Consider the following 25306-nt stretch of genomic DNA (forward strand, 5'->3'; position numbering starts at 1 on the left):
CATGTATTTTAAGTACTGGGTCTCTGCAGACAATTCATCAACTATTTAACAGCAGAGTAAGATTTCCTCCCCCAAGATAAAAGGGGAAAAAAAAGACGCATCGATCACTGGAAATTCTCCTTCAATATTAAGGGCTGACAAAAATGAGTGAATGGCAGAGAGATGCAGTGAGATTACCATGGGAACCCACAGCTAACATCTGCATTGGCTACGTTCTAGTCTACCATCATGTATCCACACGCACTTTGAAAATTTCCAGCCTTCATTTTAATGCAGATTTCCAGCGAAATAAGGGCCATACAGCACAGGGAGATAATGTGAAATATAAAAGCATCATTCATTTAAAAAACAAAAAACAAAAGAAAAGAAACAGCGAACAGATCAGTTGTCAGACAAAGACATAAATATTTAAAAAAAAAAAAAATCAAGCAAACCAAGGGATTTCACTGGTATTCAATGATGCATAAAATAAATTAGACGTCCTTGCCTTTTGAGGTTGTAAAAATTACAAAAAAAGAGAGAAATGTACTCCCTGTGTATGTTTCAACAGGTAGCACAAGTACCGGTTTATTTACAAATGTTCCTGGAAAATCCAAAATGGAAGATTTTCCAACAGATTTAATCATTATCTCAGAAAGCCACTTCTGACCTTTAACCTAAAATGATCTGGATGGTATTAACAAAATCTCCCTTAAAGACCAAAATGACCCTGCCACATGAAGAGTGAGAATACCCGCTGCCCTCAACATTGCCATGTTTTATGCCGCTGCAGATGGAAAACACACTAAAATGCTGCTGGTGGAAAAAAGGAGGAGGACAATCTGCTAACATGTGAGTAGTGTACAGTAAGAATCCTGGTAGGTTTGGTGACTTTAAAGACAGAGCTAGCATCTTTGCCCCTCCCCCACCCCCAATTGCTCAAAAGTGAGCCTCTTTAAAATGTTATGAGAGCTTGACGGCAATTTTCTGCTCCTTCTTCATCATTCTCTGGGCTTCTTTCTCCATCTTTTTCCTCTGCTGCTCCATGAAGCGCTTCTCTCTCTCAGCCATCTTCTGTTGTCTGTTTAAAAAACAAAAGCAAAACACAAAATTATAGTATAAAAAAAAATAATAAAAATAATAGGTGACAGGAAGTGATGTCACACCAAAGCATGTCACCAAAAGCTAGGTCAGCTGAGAATGGGGGAAAACAAAACCCTGCTTTTTGTGCCACTGCTGACAAAGTATTATCAAACACTGCCATCTGGTGGCCATGAAATGAACATACACATTTAGAAAAGTGATGACTGCAAGAAGAAATATAATGGGCCCATTATTCTCGCTGTATTGATGTTGTGTGCAAACAGTGATGTCGCCACAGTTCGGTATCATTTTATACCAGCACTGAGGGTGCGAGTACCGGCTGGCGTATTCTACTCAATGATAGGTCATCACTCAGACAAATCTTCCACATCAGTGCAAGCATAGGAAGAGAAGTCAAAACCAGAAGCAAAGAAATAGTTTTTTTTTGTTTGGGGTTTCCCACAAAGTCATCTGTATCTGTATAATCTGTGAATACCTGAACATCTGTAGTGATCATCAAATAGCAGTACAAAAACAAAAAACTAACTAACAACAATAACCCCCTGCCCCTCCCAAAAGAACAAAACAAAAAAACCCAACATTGTACACTCGTGTTCTAACTACAAAGACGTGAGGTGCACAAACAACCGAAATGCCAAAGTGCAGCTTTCGGCAGCGGATGCGAGACCACTGTTGACGTGCAGTGCCGTTCACGAGGACAAGAGACGGCGAGCATAATGGGCTCACGAGACTTCTTTGAGTTGTGTGAGATAAAAACAAATGAAAAATTAAAATACTTTTATAGAGCTATGTTGTTGTTTGTTTTTTTAATCTGAACAAATAACACCATCTATTAGAGCAGGGGTGTCAAACTTATATGAGCTGTGGGCCACTGCTGGCACTGTCATCTCATTGGCAATCCACTTTAGTGTTCAAGTAGTACAAAAAACCCCAAACAAACAAGAAAACACCCAAAAATATTTCTGAAAATACAGTGGGGTTTTTTTTTTTTTCCTTTTAATATATTGTATAACAAGACAAAATTGCAAACGTGAACGCAATTCTTTTTCCTCACTCTTAACTAACTGAAGCCATTCATTGAACTACCACATAATGGTACTCTGGTACTCTCTTTCTGGCCACACGCGTGAAAGGTCTTCTGCTATAATTTTATTCATATTTAACAAAATAAAAATGCAGGCATAAGTGTACACATTAGTTTTTGACTGCTAGCGAAAATTTTTCTCTTTACAAATAACTCTCTTACTGAACTAACATATGTTTGTACTCTCTGCCCATATTGCCTTCATATTAGATAATTTTCTGCTTATAAAAGAACTTATTTTAACATTGCACTCAGCAACAAATAAATACTCCCCAACAAAAAAAGTAACTTCAAGGACCAAACTGTATTATATTTCTAAGTCAATATAAGGGCCGCAAACACCGGTGACGTGTGCCGCAAGTGGTCCCCGGGCCGCGAGTTTGAGACCCCTGTAATAGAGGATAAGCTAAAGGAAACTAGAGGAACTAAATATGAATTAACTGCTAATAACCAGCTATGTTAACAATCTATGTTTTTTACACCAAGATTAAGAAATTCTGTTGTAAGACTGGAAGCAAAGATTTCTTATTTTTCAGTTTAGACACCTCTGTCCTCACTGGTAGGAGGTGTGAGGAAGAGATGCAAGGGACCCATGTGTTTGCATAATAAAAGGTTTGATCACTCTCTTGTTTAACATAATTTCCCCCTAGTCTGCAAAAAATTACAATTAAAAATAAAATAAAAAATAAAAAACAGCATTTCACAGGAGGCATCTACTTGGGGTCATTTAGATGACAGCTAAGAAATCCAACTATAACCTGGTGTGCATTAACACAAGGATTGTGAATAATAATCTTTTACAACTGTGTTGTGTTGTAAAAAATGTTTTTCTGTGTAAATACAGACAGATTGTTGTATGTGGCCATGAAACCTGTTGTTGTGCATTCCTCAGTCTTTACTGCAATCAAATCTGGGTTCAATGACAATGTGTTGGAATTGTATATTAACATGGTTAATAACATAAAAAACACTCCTTGTTCCTGTTGTTGTGTCATAACTGGTTAGTTAAGGTAGCAAACTGGTATTTGCTGTATATAGAAGCAGATGAACTCTTGACCCATTTACCTGAGCACCTCCTCTGCCTCCCAGGCAGCATCAGACTCATCCTCCCAGGCATTTGTGTCCTCCTGCCAGGTGTCCATTTCACCCAGTTCAGCCTGTGGAAATTGACAGTTTGCAGTCTTATATACAGAGATAACACTATGATAACATTTTAGTCGGGAGCCTTTGATGTCTAATACATCATAAACGTCAGTTCACACAAGAGTGTTGCAAACTGCATCAAAATTTACTGAATCAGTGGAATAAGAGAAGGGGATTGGTGCATTCTTTTGAAGGCTTACTGAGTCATTCTGACATTTGGGTTTTCTAAGATTCAAGTCCTGCAGCTTTAATAATTTTTTTCACAAGCCTATTTACTGATAAAACAAGTTTTGCTTTCCTTTGATGGCCAACAACTTCTCCTGCATAATTATACAATTATTAGCATACAGAGTGTAAAACATAAACAGTCTTCCAACAATAGTGTAACTTACTGAGGGGGGAATGAAAGTCATCATATCCTGAGAGGCTGCCAACCTGCTGGAGAAGCCTGCTGAGCCATCAGGCACCAGATAGTTCAAAGGTTCCCTTTTCTTCAACACAATCTTCAATATGAAAACCAGAAAAAAAGAAGAGGAGCTTAGAGTCAAAGTAAAAGGAGTTAATGTTGAATCGCTGCTCAACTATTAATAGGAAGGACAAGCTGAGAATGGGAGATTTTCAAGCAATCACACTGTTACACTACAAAAATTGTATGTCTAGAAATGACAAACCCAACATTTTAAAAGCACTTTACTTCTGCACTCAAACAACTTCTAATCAGTGGCTGCAGGAATTATCAGGCTATGTATCAAAAGAAGACGTTTCAATCAAAAGCCATGGGTTTGGATCACAAGAAACATTTGATCGCATTCAAAGCATTAGCAAAACCTTTACTCTTTACTGTATCTGGATGCCTACAGAATATTTATGTCATGCTTCTTGGTTTAGACAACAGTTAAGAATTTGCTAAAAATAAACAAATAGATTTGCTAAAAACAAACAAATAGAGTTATATATTAGATGCCATTTCTTGTTATTACAGGAAATCAAAGCTAAAGTTTTAATATTGCAATGGAATACATAATTGAAACTCTGCACTGCGTGTCTCTTGTTTTACATCTGCCCATTTCTAAACTGAGTAAAAAACAAAGACTAAGATCGACACTGTTTGTGCAAATTACTTCTAGATGCTACTCTTAAGTTTCTAATAGAATATACATTTTATTAACAGCCCCTCGTAAGTAGCCTGACACCAGCTACAGTTATAATATTATTCTTAGAATTTTCTGTGGCATGGATCCATTTAAAACAGTTGGAAAACAAATAGTAGCCTTTCCCTTTGAAGCGGCAACTTTTTTCCGCATCTTCATTGTATTTTGTATCATGTTTGCTTAAGTCAAACACAATAGTCACGGCTTCTTTTTTTTTTGCTATTACAGTTTTTCCTCATTTACAAAAATAACCACTTATCCATCTCTGACATTGTAATGACACCTACGACTCTTCAGTTAAAAAAAGCCAACCACATAAACAAACTATAAATTCCATGACATAGAGTGGCCCTATTACACTTCACCTTATTTTCTGTCATATTTACACTGGTATAATTGTGTATACTCAGCAAACATTGTCAAAGTTCACCACAATTAAGGAGCTGAGCCTCACAGGTGAAGTTTACTTAATAAAAGACAAATTTAAAGGGGTTATACACTTTCATAGACACGGCACAAACTGCTTTGACTTGTTGCAGACATACCTTCTGTGTTTTTCTGATGGTGGGAGCCATGTCTTTGAAGTAGTCCGGCTCTTCATCTACATCGTTGGGTGGAGGGGAGACATTGCCGTTGCCACCTTCAATCTTAATACTTGTAGGAGCCTCTTCATCCCAAGAGCTCCATTCCTCAATCTCTGGCTGTGCAGACAAAAAGAAACTAATAAAAACACAATAGTGCCTGAAAGTTATTTGTTTATGAAAACAAGAAAATTGTGTCTCCTGTATGGCAGCCTCTTCTCAAAGCAGTTGCTGATGACTGCTGCAGTACATGCCTGTTTTGGTACAGATGATGAAAAATCCACTGTTGTTGGGAGAGTTATTTGATCACCACTGAGTTTGCGGCCCCTTCCAGTCCTGTGTTACACAATTAAATTAAACTCTCCATTATTATAAAAAGCAGAAACTGTACATTACAGAACACCACAATCAAATCTCTTTACTGTGCATTGTGACAACCTTGCATCCAGCACATGCACAAAAAAGGATCTCTAGTTGTGGTGCTGATGCATGCAAAAATCGTGGTAAATGCTGTGAGTTGCTGTGAGTTTCATAAAGCTAGAACAATATTTTTTAAATCCATATCTCCTATTTTATTTTCAAAAATATCGTAGTAGTGTAAAGATAAAGGTCTCATACATGCTGTAATGGACAATGCATTTGTGCTTACCTGCATATTAACCTTTTAAAGAAAGAAAGAAAGCTGGCTAGGCATGTGCAGATCTTAAAAAGACGGAACTGAGAGATGGCCATGATGAAATTGAGCTGGTGGGAAAGAAAAGGAAAGATTTCTGCATCTGATTTTGCAAGTACGGACATGACTTGTATGCTCCACTTGCAGCAAAGCAGACGAATATTTACACAGGACTGCGCGAAAACAAAATCTGTAAGCGTTTATAAACGCTTAATCTCGAGAGCCGTGCCACGAGCACCTCACTGAAATACGAACCCGTATTTATTCACCATAGAATAAGACCGAGCTTAAGGCTAACGTTAACAATGCAAGTTCTTTACTCATGAAAACAACCGAGCTGTACCTACTAATAAAATATGCGTCTCTACAATCATAAAAAAGATACAAACTCACCTTATAAGATGCCAATAGACTGTATGAAAGGCAACTGCTTCCTTCTTGTGTGGCAGAAGAGACAAGTTCATTTATTTGCTAACCTCTGCTTGCTAGCTTAGCCCACAGGAAAACATATTTCTGAACCCTTTTAAACTATTCCTACGACGACACATTGGCGGTGACAGTTTAATTCACTGTTATGTCAAAACAATAGCGGTATCAGCTCCGCAACCCAGTTTTGTTTCATGACAAAAGTCCTAAATTTGTGTCGTCTCTCGTCTCTGTCCCATGGCTGCCATCTTTGAACTGGGAGGAGCAGAAACACAGGAAGCGTGATTGTGCTGTATTCAAGTGCTGTTGGAAAAAAAAGGGAGAGTATGTAATACAGGAGAGAATGGAGAAGACATGCACTGTATGGCTTTATGGCGAAGAACCTGCACTACAGATTTTATGCTGGCTTTGAGAGAGTTGATGGTCACATATAGAGAAGGTCAGTGTCTTTGTGGAGCTACAGAAAGCATATACAGCATCATAGGGTGCCAAGAAAGGAACTGTGGTATTGCATGAGGAAGTCAAAAGTGGTAGACAAGTATTTGAGGGTGATACAGGACACGTATGAGGACAGCGAGATTACATCAGACATCGGCTCTGAGCCCCTTCTTGAAAAATATTTGCATATTTCAATTTATACACGTTCAAAATACAAACTAGAAGTATTTATAAAAATTACAACGCGCTGGTAAATATCTATAGATACTTCTCAAAAAACGTTTAGAGAGACACGCGTCTCCCTTATATTTATCCTTTATTATTGTCGTCTTGCTTGTTTGTAAACTGAACGCATCGTGACGTCATCACAAAGACCCAATCAATACACAACGCCAACGGAAGCGGCATATTTGAAATCTGGCAGTTGAAGTCGAGCCTTTTTCCCTGTGTATTGTGCTGTAATTCCCGTCGCAAGAGACTTTTTTGTGGCAGGCCTAAACACGGTGAGATGGTTTTCGCTTTACTGCACTTTAACGTCATGTTTTTAAAAGTGTTCTAATGCGTGTTTAACTTCACTTGAGTGCGCGAGTCTTCGGCACAGTGGGGAGATTTGATGAGCAAGTTATCTTGAGCAAAATTGCTACATGCTACCTAGCCGGAAAATGAGCTAGCCCCGATTGTAAACACGAAGCTATCCAGGTTTATAAGGAAAGCATTTGTTCAGTAACTTGTCTTCAACTTGTTATCTAGGTTATTTCTTGCTGCTCACCAAGTCAGCATATAGTACCTTCTAGGTATTCCTCACCTTAGAATGAGAAATCACACAAAACTGGTAACTTAATGTTAATTAAATACTGAGAATTGTCTCAGTGTCGGTTACTCCTTTAACAACAGCTCTGGATTTCTTTTTAAATGTCTGCAGTCCTAGCTCCCCATTATTAATAACTGTTAATAAACGCGTCATATTAACATTAAATTGCATTTTCTGTGCTGGATTTTGTGTTCTTGTTATTCAAGCAAAATGCTTATATTCATTTGGGCTCATTTGTTATTTGTGTTGACTGAACTCATCATTTCAGATGGAGGAAGAGGAGCACACAGACAGAAAGCAGAAACTTGCCATGCTTTATCAAAAGCTTAACAAAATTAAAAAGTATCTCAATGAAGGTAACAAAGGATTAACAAGTAGTCATGTATGCCAGATGTCTACATTGCCGTGCATAACTGTGACACTTTGTGCTTGTTACAGATGACACAGACAATATTAACCAGGTCATTGGCTCAAACTCACCCGAATCATGTCTTTCATATTTGATGGACTTGGAGAAAAAAGGAGACCCTCACTTGGATAGTAATCACCTCACCAGGCTCATTGACTTTTATACCAGGGTGTTCTCCAATATGCCACTGGGAAAACACTGTCATAATGAGAGCTACGCAAGGATGTTGGTCAGATTTGCAGAGCTGAAAGCGTGAGTAGAAATGCTGTTCTTGGTTTAATTATATTTTCATCTGTGCATTCACTGGGTCATTTATTTATTTTTTTTCTATTAGAATTCAAGATGTCAGTGAGGCAGAGCCTAACTTCAACGTGGCAAGGTCCCACAGCCAGAATTTTGCATTTGTCCACATTGCACATGCACAGTTTGAGATTTCTCAAGGTAGACATGTGATGTTTGTCCTTCAAAACATGTGCCAGTTCTCAAGAAATGCTATGTAGAATATTTAATTTAATCTCTAACACTTTACCAGGCAACGCAAAGAGAGGCATCTACATATTGCAGAATGCTGTTCAGGTGGGTGCCCAACCGAAAGAACAGCTGGAGGCTGCTTTGCGAAGAATTCAGAATGGAAAAGCACAACTATGGAGTTCAGAGGATAAGGAAAATTTACCAGGTGAGCATTCATGTTTATCTTGTGTCATTATATACATGTTGCTGTTTGACTTGACTGTCCAGCAGTAGAAAGTCACAATAGAGCTCAAATGTAATAATGCCCTTTTCCCAATCATGCTTTTCTCTTCTAAATATTTTGTGTTTTCTTTCTGTCAGTACCAAACAGTGATGCACAGGACTCTGTCAAAAAAGGCTCAGAGTTACAAAAAGTAAGCAGAACGTCAGATGGGACAGGTGACTTGCAGCTCTCAAGTATTTTTAGTTCGGGGTAAGAATAAAGTGGTTCTCAACCTCCCAGAAGGCTTTTTCTAAGGGGGAACATCTGACATTTTTTGTTCTCTGTCCTTCAGGAGGGACTCCCTTGGTGGAGCACCAGATGACCAACTACCAGGCTGGAGGACAGGATCTCAGCGCAAGAGAGCAGTTGGAATGGTCTGTGGGGTTTGTTTGTTTGTTTGTTTGTTTTTTCACTTGAAACTGTTCCGTGTTACCCATTACCAAAAGGTCTTTGAGGATCCCAAGTTCTGCTCTTACATTTTTGCTTTGTAGCCAGCAAGAGTTCCCATAGTACCTTTCTCTATCCCAGAAAAGGATGATGATGATGACTACAATAATAGCAGGGTCTCCAAAGGAAGCGATGCATCAATCCCCACAAGTTTGTCCAGGTATGTTTATGTTTATTTATTTTGGTTAAAATGTAGTGAATGTAGGCAGGGGGTGGGATGATCTGAGAAATACAATTGAAATATATGTAATTAAGTGAATTTACTTTGCGTGTAATGTCCTGCAGTGTCAATGAAACCTATATCAGGTTTGTTCATGCTTAATTTGTGTCACTGTCTTAGGCAAACATCTGGTTCAAATATGAACCCAATATTTGGGCTATCCTCCTCAAAGAACAGTGCTGTGGATCGGGATATAGTGTGTGTTCAAGTGAGTACAAATAAACGTATTTGTACCTCTCAAATTCCACACTTGGTGGCTTTAGTTTCTAATGATCTGTTGTGTGAAGAACCTTAGCTTGAGCCAAAGAAAGAAATGTTGAATCCTTTTGTGCGTGCGTGCGTGCGTGTGTGTGTGTGTGTGTGTGTGTGTGTGTGTGTGTGTGTGTGTGTGTGTGTGTGTGTGTGTTCTCAGCAACCAGCTCTTAGTCCAGAGAAATCCACCTGGGAGGACCAGGCAGCCATAGACTCAACCACAACTCTCCTTCACACATGTTACACAAAGAACGCCTCAAGAATGGAAGGTACTACATTACATATTTCCATGTGGAATCTTATTTTCTATAGTTGTGTGAATGAAAGACACTGTGTCCCCTTCTGTTTTCATGACTGTTTTCCTTTCTAGCAGATGTAACTTACAATTTCGATCAGGTCGTCAATTCCAACTCTCCCGAGTCATGTTGGGCATACCTGACTAACCTGGAGAAGAGAGGGAACCCTCACACAGACATCAACCTTCTGAATAAGCTCAAGGACTGTTACTCTAAAGTCTTCTTCAAGCTGCCAGTCAGACAATACAGCAAAAATGCCACCTACGCCAGAATACTAGTCCGATATGCAGAACTAAAAGGGTGAGTGCCCCATCATATCATTCACAATAATACCAATATAAATTGTTATAAAAGTGTTAAATCATGATATCAATGATTCGTTGGAGCCATGCGTTTATGTTTCTCAGTGGGCAAAACAATGAGACAAAGCCAAGCATGTCTCAGCCACATGCCAGCCTCCTAATTTAACAGCTTTCAACAAAGCACAGTACTCTGCTAAATTTCTGCTAAAGGTGGGAACAAGATTTTTAGATTTGAATCTTATTATGTGGCTCCTAAAGAGTTGCAAGGTTGTTATTTATTTTTTTTATGTTAAATTAAAAATTGTTAAGTTATACTTTTACTTGGAGTTACAAGGAATACACTACCTGGGCTGCTTTTGCACTTACATTTGACTTATCCTCTGGATATAATGCTGTCGTTATGGTTGCATTGGTACTGCTAGCACCTTGTGGCAATAAATTCACACTTTGAATTAGGTTGTCACTGGAAAAACAAAGATGGAAAAGGCAATGCATTTTGTTTTAACTAATAAATCTTCTGCCTGCAAGCTGCAATCACTGATAAAACATAATATAATTTATATCTTTATTGCAAATTTCCTTGAAATGTTGTGAAATGATCGGTAGTCACCTGAAATGGTTTTCCAACAGTCTTGAAGGAGTTCCCAGAGATGCTGAACATGTGTTGGCCCTTTTGCCTTCAGTCTGCGGTCCATTTCATCCCAAACCATCTTAATTGGTAGCTGGTCCTACCAAATGTAAACCAGATGGGATGGAATGTCGCTGCAGGATGCTGTGGTGGCCAAGTTGGTTCAGTGTGCCTTCATTTTGGAGTAAATCCCCAACAGTGTCACCAGCAAAGCACCCACACACCATCACACCACCTCCTCCGTACTTCACGATGGAAACCATGCATGTGGAGATGATCTGTTCACCTTTTCTGCGTCACCCAAAGGTGGAACCAAAGATCTTGAATTTGGATCTCAAATTTGGACTCACCAGACCAAGCACAGATTTCCACTAGTCTAATGTCCATTCCCTATGTTTCTTGGCCCAAACGAATCTCTTCTGCTTGTTGCTTTTCTTAGTAGCTGTTTGACCCTAAAGACCTGATTGAGTCTTGCCTGAACAGTTGACGTAGAAATGTGTCTAGTAGAACTCTATGTGGCATTTATCTGCTCTAATCTGTTGTGCTGTTAACTTGTGGTTTCTGAGGCTAGTGACTCGAATGACTTTATCCTCAGCAGCAGAGGTGAATCTTGGTCTTCCTTTCCTGGGGCGGTCCTTGTGTGAGCCAGTTTCATCATAGCGCTTGATAATTTTTGCGACTGTACTTGAGGACACAGTCAAAGTTTAAGCAATTTTCCAGACTGACTGACCTTCAGTTCTTAAAGTAATGATGGACTGTCATTTCTCTTTACTTAGCTGATTTGTCCTTGCCATAATATGAATTCTAACAGTTGTCAAATAGAGCTGTCAGCTGTGTACCGACCTGACTTCTGCACAGCACAACAGATGGTCCCAACCCCATTAAGAGGGAAAGAAATTACACAGTGAAACGCTGACAAGGCACAACTGTGAAGTGAAAACCATTTCAGGTGACTACATCATGAAACCCACTGACAGAAGACCAAGGTTTTGCAGTGCTTTCAACTGTCCACATAGCCTTTCAGTCCCACCAAAAAAAGCATTGGCACAACCAAATGATAGCTATCAGTACTGCTCTTTAAGTGTATCATTGTTTCCTTTTTCTTCTGGAGGATCGAGGATCCAGATGAAGCACAGGACCACTTCATAGTTGCAAGATCCAACTGCAAAGCCTTTGCCTTTGTCCACATAGCACATGCCCAGTTTGAGGTCTCTCAAGGTATGTAATTTTCTGGAACCACATTCTCAAAACAAAAAGCTGAAAATAAGGAGCAACTCGTACAAATAAGGACATTGTTTTGCACAACTTCAAGACTCCTCCTTGAAGAATTTAAATTTAAAGGTGGCACCACTTTGGAAAAATAATAGGTAGTCCAGAGCGGCAATGTACTGCTGTAAAAGCAACTAATTAAGTCGGTGCTTTAGAAAAACAGTATTGCCATAACTGAAGCCAGTTGCTGTAGTGTAACTTTATTACAGAAAGATCATTGTAATCAGTAATCACAATGTCTTTAATAAATGTCTATCTCAGTGTAATCTGTTACAATAAGGTCCCATATACACCTGGAAGGAACATGATTTTTGTCTAGATCTGATCGATGGATCACTATGTCTGCATAGTTTATTCAAAATGCATGCCAAACATTTGCTAGCGAGTGAAAAGTTTTGTCTGTATTTTGTGTTGTTTAGCCATAAGAATGTCTACTAATCAATCAATCGTTCATTAAAACATAATTGAAGTGCCATTTATTTATGCCCCTACTATTCTCTTTTTAGGTAATGTCAACAAAGCAACTTCAATTCTGCACAAAGCCCACACTTTAAATGCGAAGCCAGCCGAGCTCCTGGACATGGCCATACATAACCTTAAAGCTGGAGAGAAACGGCTACTGCCCACCAGTGAGGAGGACCCTCCCACAGGTAGAGATCTAAGTCAGTTCATTGTATGGGTCAAAACTTGAACATGCTTTTAAATTTAAATTAAATTTAAATACATTGTTATTTTTTAAATGCATTATATATTTTCCAAATTTCTTTTAGATTTGCAAGCAAGTGCTCCCGTAATGTCTGCATGTGGTGGAATCCAGGAAGTACAGCTTCCTGCTCGGGTCCCTGTCAGACGTTCGGTAGAGCAGCCTAAACCTGCGAGCAGGGAGCCTTTATCGGAGTGGAAGATCCCAACTTCCATCAACCGGCATGTTTCTCCTGAGGTCTGATGGCCCTTTTTAAATCTACTGCTAAATTTTTAGATACACTGATTTTAGTTTGTTTTTTTTCTACATGCAAGCTGGTGTTAGCTTATGTCTTCCCTGTGAAATATCCAAAGACTTGGTGGGTGTTTATTATCTTCACTTAGAACATGTATGTAAACATTTATTTTGATTATGTCTCAAAACCTTAAACGTTTTTTTTGTTGTTGTTTTTTTTCCCCCTTATAAGGTTAAACAGACAACACCCCCTGAACCTAGACCCATTCCTCGTCTGGCAGAATCTTTCCTTACACCATCCCTCCAACTTCCATCCAAAGCTAACTCACAAACAGTCTGCGAAACGCCTAACAGCAATAGATATCCAGCTGCTAACAGGTAATACTCTGACTTGGGTATTTGTGAAATCTCTCTTTAAATATGCAGCATAAGCAAAAGTGTTTTTTCATATCTGTAATTCTGCTCTTTAGTTTCCATTGGGAACGGTATTTAAATGTATGCTTTATTGTAGGGTGCTAAAAAGTTGCGCTAAAAGTCAATTCTACTTCAAATCAATAAGCTAATACTTTTGTATTCTAGAATATTTCTATTGAAATAAAATGTCACACTCTGCATGCCTGTATTTGTCCCCTCTCAGCTTCATTACTCCTGTTGTAAAGAGAGGCCCTGAAGTGTCTTCCTCTGCAGCAGCGGCACACAGAGCTGGGCCTGCTCAGCAGCCATGCACACCTCTAAATCAAACGTTGTGTGCCCAGACACCACAGGTATATGTTCATGCCCTCCTTTTGGTTTTGTCTTATACATTAAAAAAACCAACAACATACTGTGGAGTTTTTTGTTGCTGTTTTGTTTTGTTTGTTTTTAATTAAAGATTTTAGATGTGTGTGTGGGGAAAAGCACTTGATAGTATAAACATTTTTTTTTCCCAGCTTGACTGAACAGTAAACAGTTACTTGAATGCCAAGTAGACAGAGTTCAGTCAGTTGGAAATATCAGCAGTAATTTAAATACTACTCTCAACTTTAATGGGAAACTGTATCTTTGTTTGGATCTCATTTTAGGCTTCCCTCAGTGCGTTGTCCAATGAATCCATTACGATTAAGGGGAAGCAGTTCTTCATTCTGAAGATGATTGGACGCGGGGGATCGAGTAAGGTAACAACAGTGTTAAGGAGTTCCCATAATGCCAAAAACATTTCACCACAGTCTGACAGTCCAGTCGGCCTCTAATCTTGTATTTTAAACAACTGCTTGTTTTCCCCCTCCAGGTTTACCAGGTGCTCGATCATAAAAAGCAGCTGTATGCAGTGAAATATGTGAACCTCGAGGAGGCCGACGCCCAGACTATAGAGAGTTACAAAAATGAAATTGAACATCTGAACCACCTGCAGCAGTACAGCGACCAGATTATAAAGCTCTATGACTAGTGAGTGCACAGCCTATCCAGAAATTATTTTTTAAATTAGGCAGCCTTTTTTCTATTGTTTACCTGAAGTATACATCTCTGCCTCAATAAATGTCCTGATGGTTGTGTTTTTTGTGGGTTGTGTTTGTTTCTTTCAGTGAAATAACCAACAGCTACATCTACATGTTGATGGAGTGTGGAAACTTGGATCTGAACACTTGGTTGCGAAAGCGCAAAACTGTGAACCCTCTAGAGAGGAAGTTCTACTGGAAGAACATGCTGGAGGCCGTCCACACCATCCACAAACACGGTTCATTTCTCTTGTGCCTCCCACTATCAGTTGACTACCATTTTCAGTGTTGTTCAAATGTCATAAATGTCATAGTAACTGATGGTCACTTCTAACCACTGCATGTGTGTTCTGTATAGGAATTATCCACAGCGACTTGAAACCAGCTAACTTCGTCATAGTGAATGCTTCGCTGAAACTGATCGATTTTGGCATCGCAAACAGAATCCAACCAGATGTAACGAGCATCATGAAGGATTCACAAGTAAGTCATACTAATTAATACACTGAACCTCTCGTGTGTCATGTCAGCTTGGGTCCCAAGCAATCAAACTACAAAGGAATGAAATTGCTGGAAAACAATCTGGTGGACTCTAGAGGGGTGATGATATCTGTGCTAGACTGTCCAGTATAGCCTGATAGTCAGACATTTTCTGGTTAGCATGGTCAATGTCTGCATACTTCCAGTCCCAGGCTACAAATGGTATCTGTTCCAGAGTCTTTCAGATAAGATAGATGGAGGGCCACGGTCATTTCTTCCAATAGACCAGCAGATGTTTTGACATCGCAGGAAAAAGCACATTGAATTAATAACACAGATGTATGAATGAGTGCATTCCACTAAGGTGCGGCCCAGATGCTTGTCGGCCTGTGATCATGGCCTACTGGGAAAGTTACAGCAACAGAGCCATTGTTAAAGAAATTTATTTCACCTGTGTGGGGTTTTTTTTTTTTTTTTTTTTTTTTTTTGAGGATTTTTTTCTTCTTCTTCTTTTGCTTTAATAAATCAAAATCTCTGCAGGGGTGGTGTCCTAAGTATATTGTAGCATCTTTGAAACGACCTGCTGAAGTTCAAAAAACAGAATGGTCTTTAAAGGAAAGAGAGAGAGAATATCTAGTGAGCGGCTTTTCACTGGGTAAAAATGCTAATCAGAGGAAGGCTGAAGCAGAGCTAAAACGGCAACTCTTCAGACACTGGATGAAGTCAGGGATTGCACCAAGATACAGAAGAATGATTTTGAACTTCAAACCATGCAAAGCAACTCTAAATGAGCATACTGTGAGGGACAACAGAAAATGACAGTTTTCTAATTTAAGTTCTGTTAAATAAGTTGAAGCTGCAGCTCAGCTTAAGGATGTCAATCAGTTGGGAAAAATGGCTTAACATGTGTAATACGTAATCATTTGTCAACACAGGTAGGAACTCTGAACTATATGCCCCCTGAAGCCATCAAAGACACGTCATCCCAGACAGGAAAAGCACGCTCAAAGGTGTGTTACTTTCGTTTTTACTGATTTGACAGAGTCACTAACCAAACCGAGAATGCAACAGTAGGTAAGACACCTTCTGCTAATTTTGTTCAACAGATCAGCCCCAAAGGTGATGTGTGGTCCCTCGGATGTATTCTGTACTGTATGACTTACGGGAAGACTCCGTTCCAAAGCATCACCAACCAGATCAGCAAGCTGCACGCCATCATCGATCCCTCCCATAAAATAGAGTTTCCTGACATCTCGGAGAAGGATTTGCTCGATGTGTTGAAGGTGAAATGATGCCATAGATGGGACTTCTGTGTTACAGTTTTACACACATTAAAATGAGAATCTGTCCAATCAATTGTTGATGAGTCTTTATTAGAAGTGTTACTGAGGTCATGTAAAATAAAAATATTCAGCTTTTGTTTTGTTTGTTTTTTGTTTTTTTTCCTTTTACCAGAGATGCTTGGTACGAAACCCCAGAGAGAGAATTGCCATTGCAGAACTGCTGGAGCATCCGTATCTGCAGCTCAAACCACAAGCATCACCTGAACACGGTACATGTACATCAATCAGTAACAAGTTTGTGTACTAAGAAGATGCCAGGTTAACGTTAGAAATTCACCTGTACTCTGTTCCAGAATATCCTTCTAACAACGATCTTAAGAAGATCCTGACAGACCTCGCAGCCCTCCAGTCTCCAAACAGCATCATTCGAGCTGCTAATGTAAGAATAACTTCCCAAAATTTCTTCTCAGACTTCTTAAACAAGTTTCTGAAGCGCTAACTTTGCTCTCTCATCGTCACAGAATTTGGCAAGAATGTGCAGCAGTGGCAGGAAGCTGGATGTTGCAGAGTGTGCAAAGTCATCATCTTAACTGCCCTGGAAAATGTGTTGTGGCTGATTTGGTTCTTTTAAACCACTCATAACCACTAAAGTTTCCCTTTTTTGTGAGATAAACAAAGCAATATCTTTGTTTTTCTTGAAACAAAATAGCACATTGTTTCATTTTTACTCATTAGTAAATATAAGCACAAGCCATTTAGCCATCATTAAAACTACTTGTTTAGTATTGTGTTGTTTAAATCACCAAAAGAACCCCCCAAAAGCTCTGACCTGTAGTCAGAGATGCCAGACATTTGGCAGTGGCTCATTTGGATCCTGTCGGTTGCAGGATGGACTTTCAGTCCCATGGGAATTGACTGGCTTGTTTCAGTGCATCCTGTGAATGCTGTTTCAGATTCTGAGGAGATCAGGAAAAAACTTTGTGTCTGTGTGTTTTTGAACCCTTCCTGAGCAGTTTCAGGGAGTGCTGTTGCCATTACAGGATGTGCTTGGTCTGCAACAGAATTTATGTGGGTAGTACCTTTCAGAAATCCACACGAATGGTAGAATCTCTAAGTGTTACTCACTTAAGTTTGTTTTAATGTTTTGGCTTATCAGTTTGTGCAGTATAGTATAATACAATAAACATACTATATTGTACCATAAGAGTTTGTGCTTTGTTTTTTTCCATTGACATGTAGAAACTTTTTTTCTTGAACCTGAAGCTTCTTCCTGTGAGGGCAGTAATACTATCGAGTTGTAATACAAATGCTTTACACACAAATGTAGAAATTTTCATATACTATTGTAAAAAATACTTATACATTTGTACCGTGAGTTGATAAATAAAATAATATATGAAATACATATGAATATATATAAATGAATTACATCACAGGGAACTGTACGGAAGAGGATTAGGGCCACTGGGGAAAAAAGATCTGAGAAAAAAGTAAGAATTAAATTCTGAGATCAAAGTCAGAATTCTGACTTTTTTCTCAGAATTCAGGAAAAGAAGAAGAAAAAAAAAAAAAGACGTGCCCACTTTTTTTTTTTTTCCCAGTGGCCCTAATCCTCTTCCGTAGAACTGAAACTGCGTCTAGTGAACGATTTTAGACACCTGTACGTACTGCGCACACCACCCTCCCTTTTGACCAATCACGGCCTCACTCGCTGAGGCTGAGGCAGGAAGAAAAGAGCTCTCACTCCGCCACCATTCCCAGAAATCACAAAGAGTGGGGTCTCTCCTACTCGTATTCTAATGAGTATAGCAATATTTGTTTTAAACAAGCTAGCATGAAATCTCTCAGCGTCGTTTACTGAAGCTTTTGGGAAAGTCCCGGAAGTTGATCGGGAGCGAAACAATTCCCTCCGCTAGAATTGGGAGCTTGCTCTAATAGACGATCTTTAGTCGTAGGTTCATCTTGCCCTCCCTGTTCACTTATAACAACAGTGATGGCGGCTGCTGCTCGGCTCTTCCTTCGAGGTGCAAACTCGAAACTTTCCATCGCTCCCGGCTCCCTGGGGACCACGCTGCTAAAACTGTCGCCGAACTGCAGCTCCCGCACAAAAACACAACGAAGGCATGCGGCACACTTTACCTTTCAGCCTGACCCCGTCCCGTCTCAGTACGGTGAGTGTTTGGCTAACCGGCTAACATGGGGGAGCGGGTCGTGTTGATACCGCTGGAATGTCCTCAGTTCAACCGAGAAATGAGCTGTCACCGTGAATTACACCGTGTATGGTTAAAGGGCGTGAAACAGCTGCACGTGGGGTCTTCTGTTTACTTGTTAAGTCAGAGCAAAAACATTTCTGGCACAACTTCACCTACTTCCAAGGTGCATGGAGAGAATGAAAGAATTCACAATGCAGGAACTCCGGCAACACTTAAGGGAAGACTTTAAGTCTTGTGGCCTTCATCAGGGTCTTGTGACATACTGTCATGTTGTTCATCTTCCCGTAAGTGTTGCTGGAGTTCCACCTTCATCGTCCTTTTGTGAAGCTGTTGTGAAGCTGTCCTCATCATGGAAAGGATCCTACAGTATTATCCTCAACTCTTGACGGCAAGGCTCACCAGTGTGTTGTTGGTGGTGTTTTTTTAAATTATTATTATTATTATTATTATCATTATTTTATTCTAGAATAAACCAAAATGGGGATTTGGACATTTTATGTTTAACCTCCTAAGACCCGAACTCTTCCACAACATACATTTTAATTTCTCTTTGATATTTGGGCATATTGGGGCCCGATGAATGTAAAAACAAAGAATTACCAGATTTTCTTTTTTTTTTTTACCTTATTTTTGTTTTTAAGGAAAATAAGAGCCACGTATGAGGATATTCGTTTAAATTTTTTGATAGAACAGTAGCAGTATAATGTCCTCGTAAGTGGATATCAGGCCCTTGTAGAGCAAAATTGAGTATTTTGGTCTAAATAACCCAAAATGTGATGTCCACATATGTGGACGCCAGGTCCAAGGAGGTTAATGCAGTGTCTTTGTTTAGGCCCCCCAAAGGATGCTCTGTTTCACTTACATGAAAAGCTCGTGCATCTTGTGGGTTCATAGCCACAGCGTTCATACGACTTCTTGTAAATGGGTCCAGTCTTTTTACCTGGTTAATGAATGCTGAAATAACAAAGCAATAGCACACACCATTGCAGAAAACAGCCCTCGACTTACTTGTTGCCAGACAAGTGAAAGATTTCTGGTTTGATGCTGGGAGGAGACACTGTCTCTTGGCTCAGGAAGGGCACCTGGTGTAAAACTGAGAAAATAAAACATTCAAAGCTACCTGCTGCTACTAAGGAAGTAACTAAAAATGTATTTAATTTTTCCTTGTAGTGTGATCTAGTCCCAGGCTCTAAGCTGATTGCTTATTCTATAATATACTTTTACTTGATCCAGAATCACAACATGGTACTGAAAATTGTAGGTGGGAATCACCTGACACCCCACAATACAATATTATCACAATACTTTAATCCAAATTTTTAACATTTTGCAATAAGCTGAGTATTTCAAAACATAAAGTTCAATTTCAAATTGTTTCAACTGCAAATTATGTACTCAGAGTTAAACTTTTTCAATATCTGTCTTATCCAATAAAATAATGTTATCAGATTTTAGTTATTTTGTTTTTTGTTGTTGGAAAAAAAAAGATGGTGTCAGTCTACTATCAGTCTGCAATTCAGTGAAGTCAAGTTGCCAACTCTTGAACATGTTTTTAAAAATACAGCAATTAACTGCTATAAATCCTCATAAATCACATATCTGTTGTTGTCTGTATGGACAGAAAGTCACATTTCACTACTCCATTTGTGCTCATCAGCCTTCCTGTTCTGTAGGAATATAACCAGAATACAACCAGCTGGTAGCCAGTTGGCTCAGGTCCTATCGAGTTGTGCTCATTGATAAATATTCATCCAGATTGATGGCAACATGGTGGCAATCTGTATGCGTTTATAAATTAAACAGCAGTTATTTGCAAACCTTCGACAACCTGTCTGAGAATGATTGCAGAAAGGTTGCCTTCTTTCAAGCGAGTTGAGCCCTCTTTTTTGTTGTGCTTTAATTTATTTATTAAAATATCCATATTTGGCATGCCTGCGTCAATACAATATCGCAATGTTGTAATATAAAATATACAATAAATTGCAAAAATATATTGTAATCAAATATTGTAAAACCATGCTGTATCATTTTTTCTTTGCTTTTTTTCCTTTCCTGCCCTTGTTGAAAACATGCTATTCTTTTGTGTTCTTTAATTTGTAACACAGTGTGTACTCCATTGAAAACAGGAAATCAAATCACAGTTGATGTGTTTTTCCTGCAGTACCTGTTCAGTTGAGGCCTAGTTGTGTAAAACCATTAAGACATACGTATTTTTTTATGTGTGAAGTTCTTCATTTTTTTAAAATTAAGTGTTTCACCTTAAGGTCCTACCCAGAAGATGAACTTGTTCCAGTCCATTACGAGTGCCTTGGACAACACTCTGGCCAGCGATCCTACCGCAGGTAAAAGGCACGCAGACACACTCTGTAAACCTCCAGGCTGCCTAACAATCATGAAAGTATGAATCAAGCTGTCCAAGTTATTGAAATCTAAAACATTCAAAGTGGCTTAATCTAAGGAGTTTTCAGTATTTTTCACTCTTGCGTACTTGAGCACTAACGGTGCTGACTGTATTGTACTCTTGTTTCTCTGCAGTCATCTTTGGGGAAGATGTCGCCTTCGGTGGAGTGTTCCGATGCACAGTGGGGCTGAGGGACAAATATGGTAAGATGCTGCTTTCTATTTTAACGCTGACCTTAAAACAAACGAGGTTTACCTGATTTCAGCGATGCGTACCAATGCACGGCATCACAAAAAAATCATAAAAATTTTTCCCTCCTAATTTAAGTTGTTCTTGGTTGGTATATTGGTGGTAAGGAACATAATTTTGAGCTGTCTTAAGTCAGCCTTTTTCCTCATTGACGTTTGCTTGTTTTGGCTCATGGAAGGTGAAGTTCAGGCAGCTGAACAATGGGTGCTCTGTCAGCATTGTGAAGTATTGGGTAACCATTCTGTTTCCCTCTGTTTCTTTTCCATTGTTTAAAGGTTTTTCACCTTGACTATTACAATTACGAGCATCATGGAAAATAATCTCAAAAAGAGCCCCGTTGTAGTCTTGGAAATAGTGCAAAGTCCGCTAAATCTTACACTGTGACCAAAGACTGACTTGTCTTTAGGTTCTTCAAATGCACGGTAGACATTAAGAATCCCTCTCAAAAGTGACACCTGAATAGTTGAAAGGAAAAAAAATGTTAGTAACCTGTTGTCGGTGTGATTTTTTTTTTTTTTTTTTTTTTGCCACTAGATGGCAGCAAAACACTGCTGAGAATCTCACCACCCACTGCTCTGGGAAGGGCCAGGTACTGCCTAGCCTTCACCCAGAGGACCAGCATGAGCTACTGGCACACGTGTCAGTCGTTGTAGGGGAAGCCTTACAATGAGCTGATATAGTATGAAGCTCACTGTTATAAGTTTTGTTTTTGGGGCTCATTATTTTCTCTGAAGTTTTCTGATATTCTTAAATAGCACACTCAGAATCCTGCAGGTCGTTCAGACAGATCCTGGTGAAGAGGATCTGGCCTGTATGCAGTCTCAGTGACAGCCGGAGAAGCACAGGTGTAATGTATAATGCAGTCAGTGGACAAGATATACTGAAACTTTTGGCACTGAAATGCAGAGCTCCACAGACATAAATACTGTTTTGTGACATCCACTATTATATTTGTTTAAGCAGTTAAAAAATCGTTTTTATCACAACTATTGAATTCATTAACAGTATATTGTTAAAGTTTTGAAAATTGTAATTTTAATCTTGCCTGATCATTGAGATCCAAATCCTTAAAGAGTGTAATGCTGCAGCTGCTGCTCTACAGCTCTGACAGTCAACATTTTAACTTGTAATAGTCAGAAAATATCGGGTGTCAATAATAATGTTAATGATGCCTCTGTTCCATTTCTAATCAAGTGTCCATATAACCTGTGACAGACTGCCAGGCAATGTGAGGACTGGGTTTTTTCTGTTTTTGTTTCCACACTTGTTGTCTGTTCAGCTTTAATCCTGCAACCTCTCTGGTAACAGTGTACTCACACTGGACTTTTGTCATGACCTGACTCCTCACTTTGAATAGGATCGGCTCACCTTTATATTGGACAGACTATGAGCTGTGGCTTTTATATCAGCTCAGCGTATTAGGGACCTGATAGGGACCTTATTGATGTCATAGAAAGCCAAGAGTAGGAAACAAAAATACTAAAATAGAGCATTTACAGCAGAGCTAAGCCTAAGCTTCCAGCAGTCAAGGGTTGCTTGCATAGATGCTGACCTCTTGATTGGAAATTTTGGCCATATTTACAAACACCACTGCAACATAATATACAGTATGTGACGGAAAATGAGCAATAGCTTAATAAGTCTGCTATAATACCCATAATTCATAGATGCCTTGTGGCACATTGCTGTCTAAAACGAGGGTCAGAACAGGTCCGTTCATTGAGATCAATCTGATTCACAAGAATTTACATCAGTAACTGTCTCAAAGTACTGTATTAAAGAGACAGCCAGGTTCCTCTGGTTCTGCCGGAGGTCTCTTCCTTGAAAAAGAAGAGACCTCCGGCAGAACCACTCTTAGGGACGGTGAGTATAACCTTGACGCATCCCATTGATGTTATTACAGCTCATTAGGGTTAATTAATGCTGAATTGTGGGAAAACTGAGATAGGGAGCCCCCTGCAGACTGTGTTGAATGACAAATCGAATTTGAGCCTGCAGAGTCTAAGTTCTGTGACTAATTCGTGGTTAAAATGAGGCAATGTCTGCCTGGTCTTAAACTGAAGAAGCTGCTGAGCTTGTTTTTTGTTTTGTTTTGTTTTTTATTCTTGTGCTTTTCAGGCTGTGGTCAAGTTTCCAACCAAAAGCAGTACATATTTTAATTAAATATCAAGAAAATCTTCAAAGGCCAACACTAATTAATATGTCTTCCCTGAATTTGAGTTGAATGACTATTAAGAGTTGGCCACACAGAGAAACAGTTGGTGGAGCTAATTCTCCACACAGATGCTGTTCCTGGGCCACCGCAGAACAAGACATGACTTAATTAAAAGAGTGCCAATCAAACCTCAAGCGAATAAATTGAAGCAATGTGGGAAACTTGGCGTTTCTGTTTTGTTTAAAGCACTGATTTTAGGAAGGTTAGAATCACCTCGCAGGCCCCCTTTGACTCTTTTTTTTTTTTTTCCCTGCCCCCTGCCATTACGTTTTGCGACTCCACTGGAGCAGTTCGAGTTTCAGTGGACAGTTAGGCCACATGCTTCGTGACTTAGCATGTTTGCATTTGCTTCTGGTTTTGATGACAGATGGAATTTACATTAAAGCCAAGTATTACAATTATTTACTTGTGTTCTAGAATAAAAGGCACATTAATAAAAAACAGCTTGGTGGAAATGCTCTGCATTTGGCTGTCCTGCATGGTAAAGTTAAATTTTTTTTTTCAGTTTCAACCTGTGGAGAAAAATGTAGTTTGGCATTTAAAAAGGAGGAAAAAAATTTTTGGTTTTTTTTTTTTTTGTCTCCACAGTGTCATTCAGTTATGACGTATTATTTAAAAGAAGATGACCACTTTGGTTTGGTTGTATCATTGACCACCATAGTAGTAAATCTGTTTGGGTACACAAATGTCTAATGACATGGCAACAGCACCCAAATAGCAAATGTCTTCCATTAAACTCTGCCACTCCATAACACAAGCGTGGAGACTGACTGTGTGTGTGCAGCAACAGAATTTAATTGTTTTCCTCGTTTCTCACAAGGCTGATTGGCTAATTGGATGTCAATAGATTTCCTTTCTTGTTTACATTTTCGGTGGATATTTGTATGCAGCCTGGAAATGGCGAGAAGTCTCAAACGCACCCTACAGTAGCGGGCGCTGCCTTTTTGTTTTCATTGACATCAGAAGTGTTGACCTTTTGGAAAGGGATCATTATTTTCCATCTCATCCTTGTGTACAGTGACGAGAGCAAAGCTGTTTTTATTCCTCTCTGTACTGAAAAGGATGGCACACACCTCTGCCCCGCTGCCATTACACACAACAGAGGGGTAATGCAGGGCGGACTCCATATGAATGGCTTTTTACGAGACCGATGCATTCACCTCAGTGATCACTCCTTCCACCTCTGGCTGCCTGTGCTTGATTGCTGTGAGAGCTACAGCGCACTAGCTCTCCTCTCACTCCCGTTTAGCCCGTTGCACTGAATGCAGTGTGGGTGTCAGACAGCTGACTATAAAAGTTCCATGTCGTCTATTTAAAATTGCATTCTAGACTCACGAAGCACAAACAGCAACACAACAGAGTTATTTTGGCATCACTTGATGTGTGTTTGTGTGTGTGTGTGGAGGCTTTTTTGTGTTATTACTTACTACTGATTGCTTTGATGACACAGAAGCTCACACACGTTATTTACTGTCACTTTCACATGACGCTGCTTTTTTTTTTTTTTTCATTTTTGAGGTCGGCCTCAGTCTGAGCAGCGAGGCACTAAATTTTGATCACTTAATTGTGTGTTCCTCCGAGGGGTGGGGGTGGGGGTTTGGTTGTGGTGCCGCGGTTGCTAATTGAACTTTGTGAGTCCAGAGGGCACATAAGGGCAGAGTTTCGCTGCTGAGAAGCACACTTCCCAGAGAAACAGAAAAAGCACTGGGCTGGCAAATACACAAAGATGAGAGCAAAAAATAACATTCTCAGCCCAAATTTAGTGCAACACTCTTGCGGTTCTTTCTCAGATTATAGGGTGGAGATTGCAAAATAGTATTTTTTTTTTTTCTTTCCTGTTTTTACTACATGGGGGTTGTGTGTTTGTTGCAGGTTTGGTTAGTTACAGCTCAGGAGAAGTCATCAGCTTCTCAGTTCATTTATTTTAGGACCACATGGCATTGTAACGGTGGGTTTCTCTGGGATCTCCTCAGTCAGGTGTGAAAAGTCTCAGAAATTTCTCTGAATCAATGCATTATCCAGCAATCCTGAAACCTTAAAAGCTCAGTGAGAACTTTTTTTTTTTCTGTGTGTGTGTGTGTGTGTTACCTTCCTAATTTTTTCTTGT

The 25306-nt window shown here is 39.4% G+C and overlaps 3 protein-coding genes across 4 annotated transcripts in view; 2 read left to right on the forward strand and 1 right to left on the reverse strand.

Annotated features, from left to right (window-relative positions):
- Positions 1-688: 688 nt before the first annotated feature.
- Positions 689-6422, reverse strand: ebag9 (estrogen receptor binding site associated antigen 9). The gene is made up of 7 exons (XM_085473403.1): positions 6109-6422; positions 5692-5786; positions 5297-5378; positions 5007-5162; positions 3703-3813; positions 3233-3324; positions 689-1060 (listed from the first exon to the last, which is right to left on the reverse strand). The coding sequence occupies exons 2-7, from the start codon at positions 5772-5774 to the stop codon at positions 943-945; spliced, it is 642 nt and encodes a 213-aa protein (XP_085329529.1). The 5' UTR covers positions 5775-5786; positions 6109-6422; the 3' UTR covers positions 689-942.
- Positions 6423-6964: 542 nt separating this feature from the next.
- ttk (ttk protein kinase) lies at positions 6965-17325 on the forward strand. 2 transcript variants are annotated; one of them, XM_085473401.1, is made up of 25 exons: positions 6965-7082; positions 7659-7746; positions 7829-8051; positions 8134-8240; positions 8332-8475; positions 8631-8742; positions 8825-8906; positions 9024-9139; positions 9320-9407; positions 9612-9720; positions 9822-10047; positions 11789-11895; positions 12453-12596; positions 12717-12886; positions 13116-13261; positions 13521-13647; positions 13945-14037; positions 14151-14308; positions 14446-14597; positions 14717-14841; positions 15774-15848; positions 15945-16121; positions 16294-16390; positions 16475-16560; positions 16643-17325. In XM_085473401.1, exons 2-25 carry the CDS (start codon positions 7659-7661, stop codon positions 16709-16711), a joined length of 3021 nt encoding a protein of 1006 aa, XP_085329527.1. In that variant the 5' UTR covers positions 6965-7082; the 3' UTR covers positions 16712-17325. The 2 variants fall into 2 exon arrangements, with proteins under 2 accessions (XP_085329527.1, XP_085329528.1); XM_085473402.1 differs by having other exon boundaries at positions 9825-10047.
- A 571-nt stretch (positions 17326-17896) lies between these two features.
- Positions 17897-25306, forward strand: part of bckdhb (branched chain keto acid dehydrogenase E1 subunit beta) — a 78415-nt gene continuing 71005 nt past the window's right edge. Inside the window, exons 1-3 of the mRNA XM_085473404.1 lie at positions 17897-18292; positions 20599-20676; positions 20870-20938. Of these exons, the coding sequence (XP_085329530.1) occupies positions 18115-18292; positions 20599-20676; positions 20870-20938 (325 nt within the window). The 5' untranslated portion in view covers positions 17897-18114. The remainder of the gene's footprint in view (positions 18293-20598; positions 20677-20869; positions 20939-25306) is intronic.

This window comes from Copadichromis virginalis, linkage group LG11, assembly GCF_057382275.1.
Source record: "Copadichromis virginalis isolate Kocher_CV1m ecotype Utaka linkage group LG11, C_Virginalis_male_GT1.1, whole genome shotgun sequence".
Taxonomy (NCBI): domain Eukaryota; kingdom Metazoa; phylum Chordata; class Actinopteri; order Cichliformes; family Cichlidae; genus Copadichromis; species Copadichromis virginalis.

Coding starts and splice junctions, on each gene's coding strand:
- ebag9 (XM_085473403.1), bottom strand. CDS start 5,774: ATGGCCATCTCTCAGTTCCGTCTTTTTAAGATCTGCACATGCCTAGCC. Junction 5,379..5,691: donor TTTAAAAGGTTAATATGCAG/GTAAGCACAAAT, acceptor TGTGTAACACAG/GACTGGAAGGGGCCGCAAAC. Junction 3,325..3,702: donor TGACTTTCATTCCCCCCTCA/GTAAGTTACACT, acceptor CAATTTCCACAG/GCTGAACTGGGTGAAATGGA.
- ttk (XM_085473401.1), top strand. CDS start 7,659: ATGGAGGAAGAGGAGCACACAGACAGAAAGCAGAAACTTGCCATGCTT. Junction 8,241..8,331: donor ACAGTTTGAGATTTCTCAAG/GTAGACATGTGA, acceptor ACACTTTACCAG/GCAACGCAAAGAGAGGCATC. Junction 11,896..12,452: donor CCAGTTTGAGGTCTCTCAAG/GTATGTAATTTT, acceptor TTCTCTTTTTAG/GTAATGTCAACAAAGCAACT.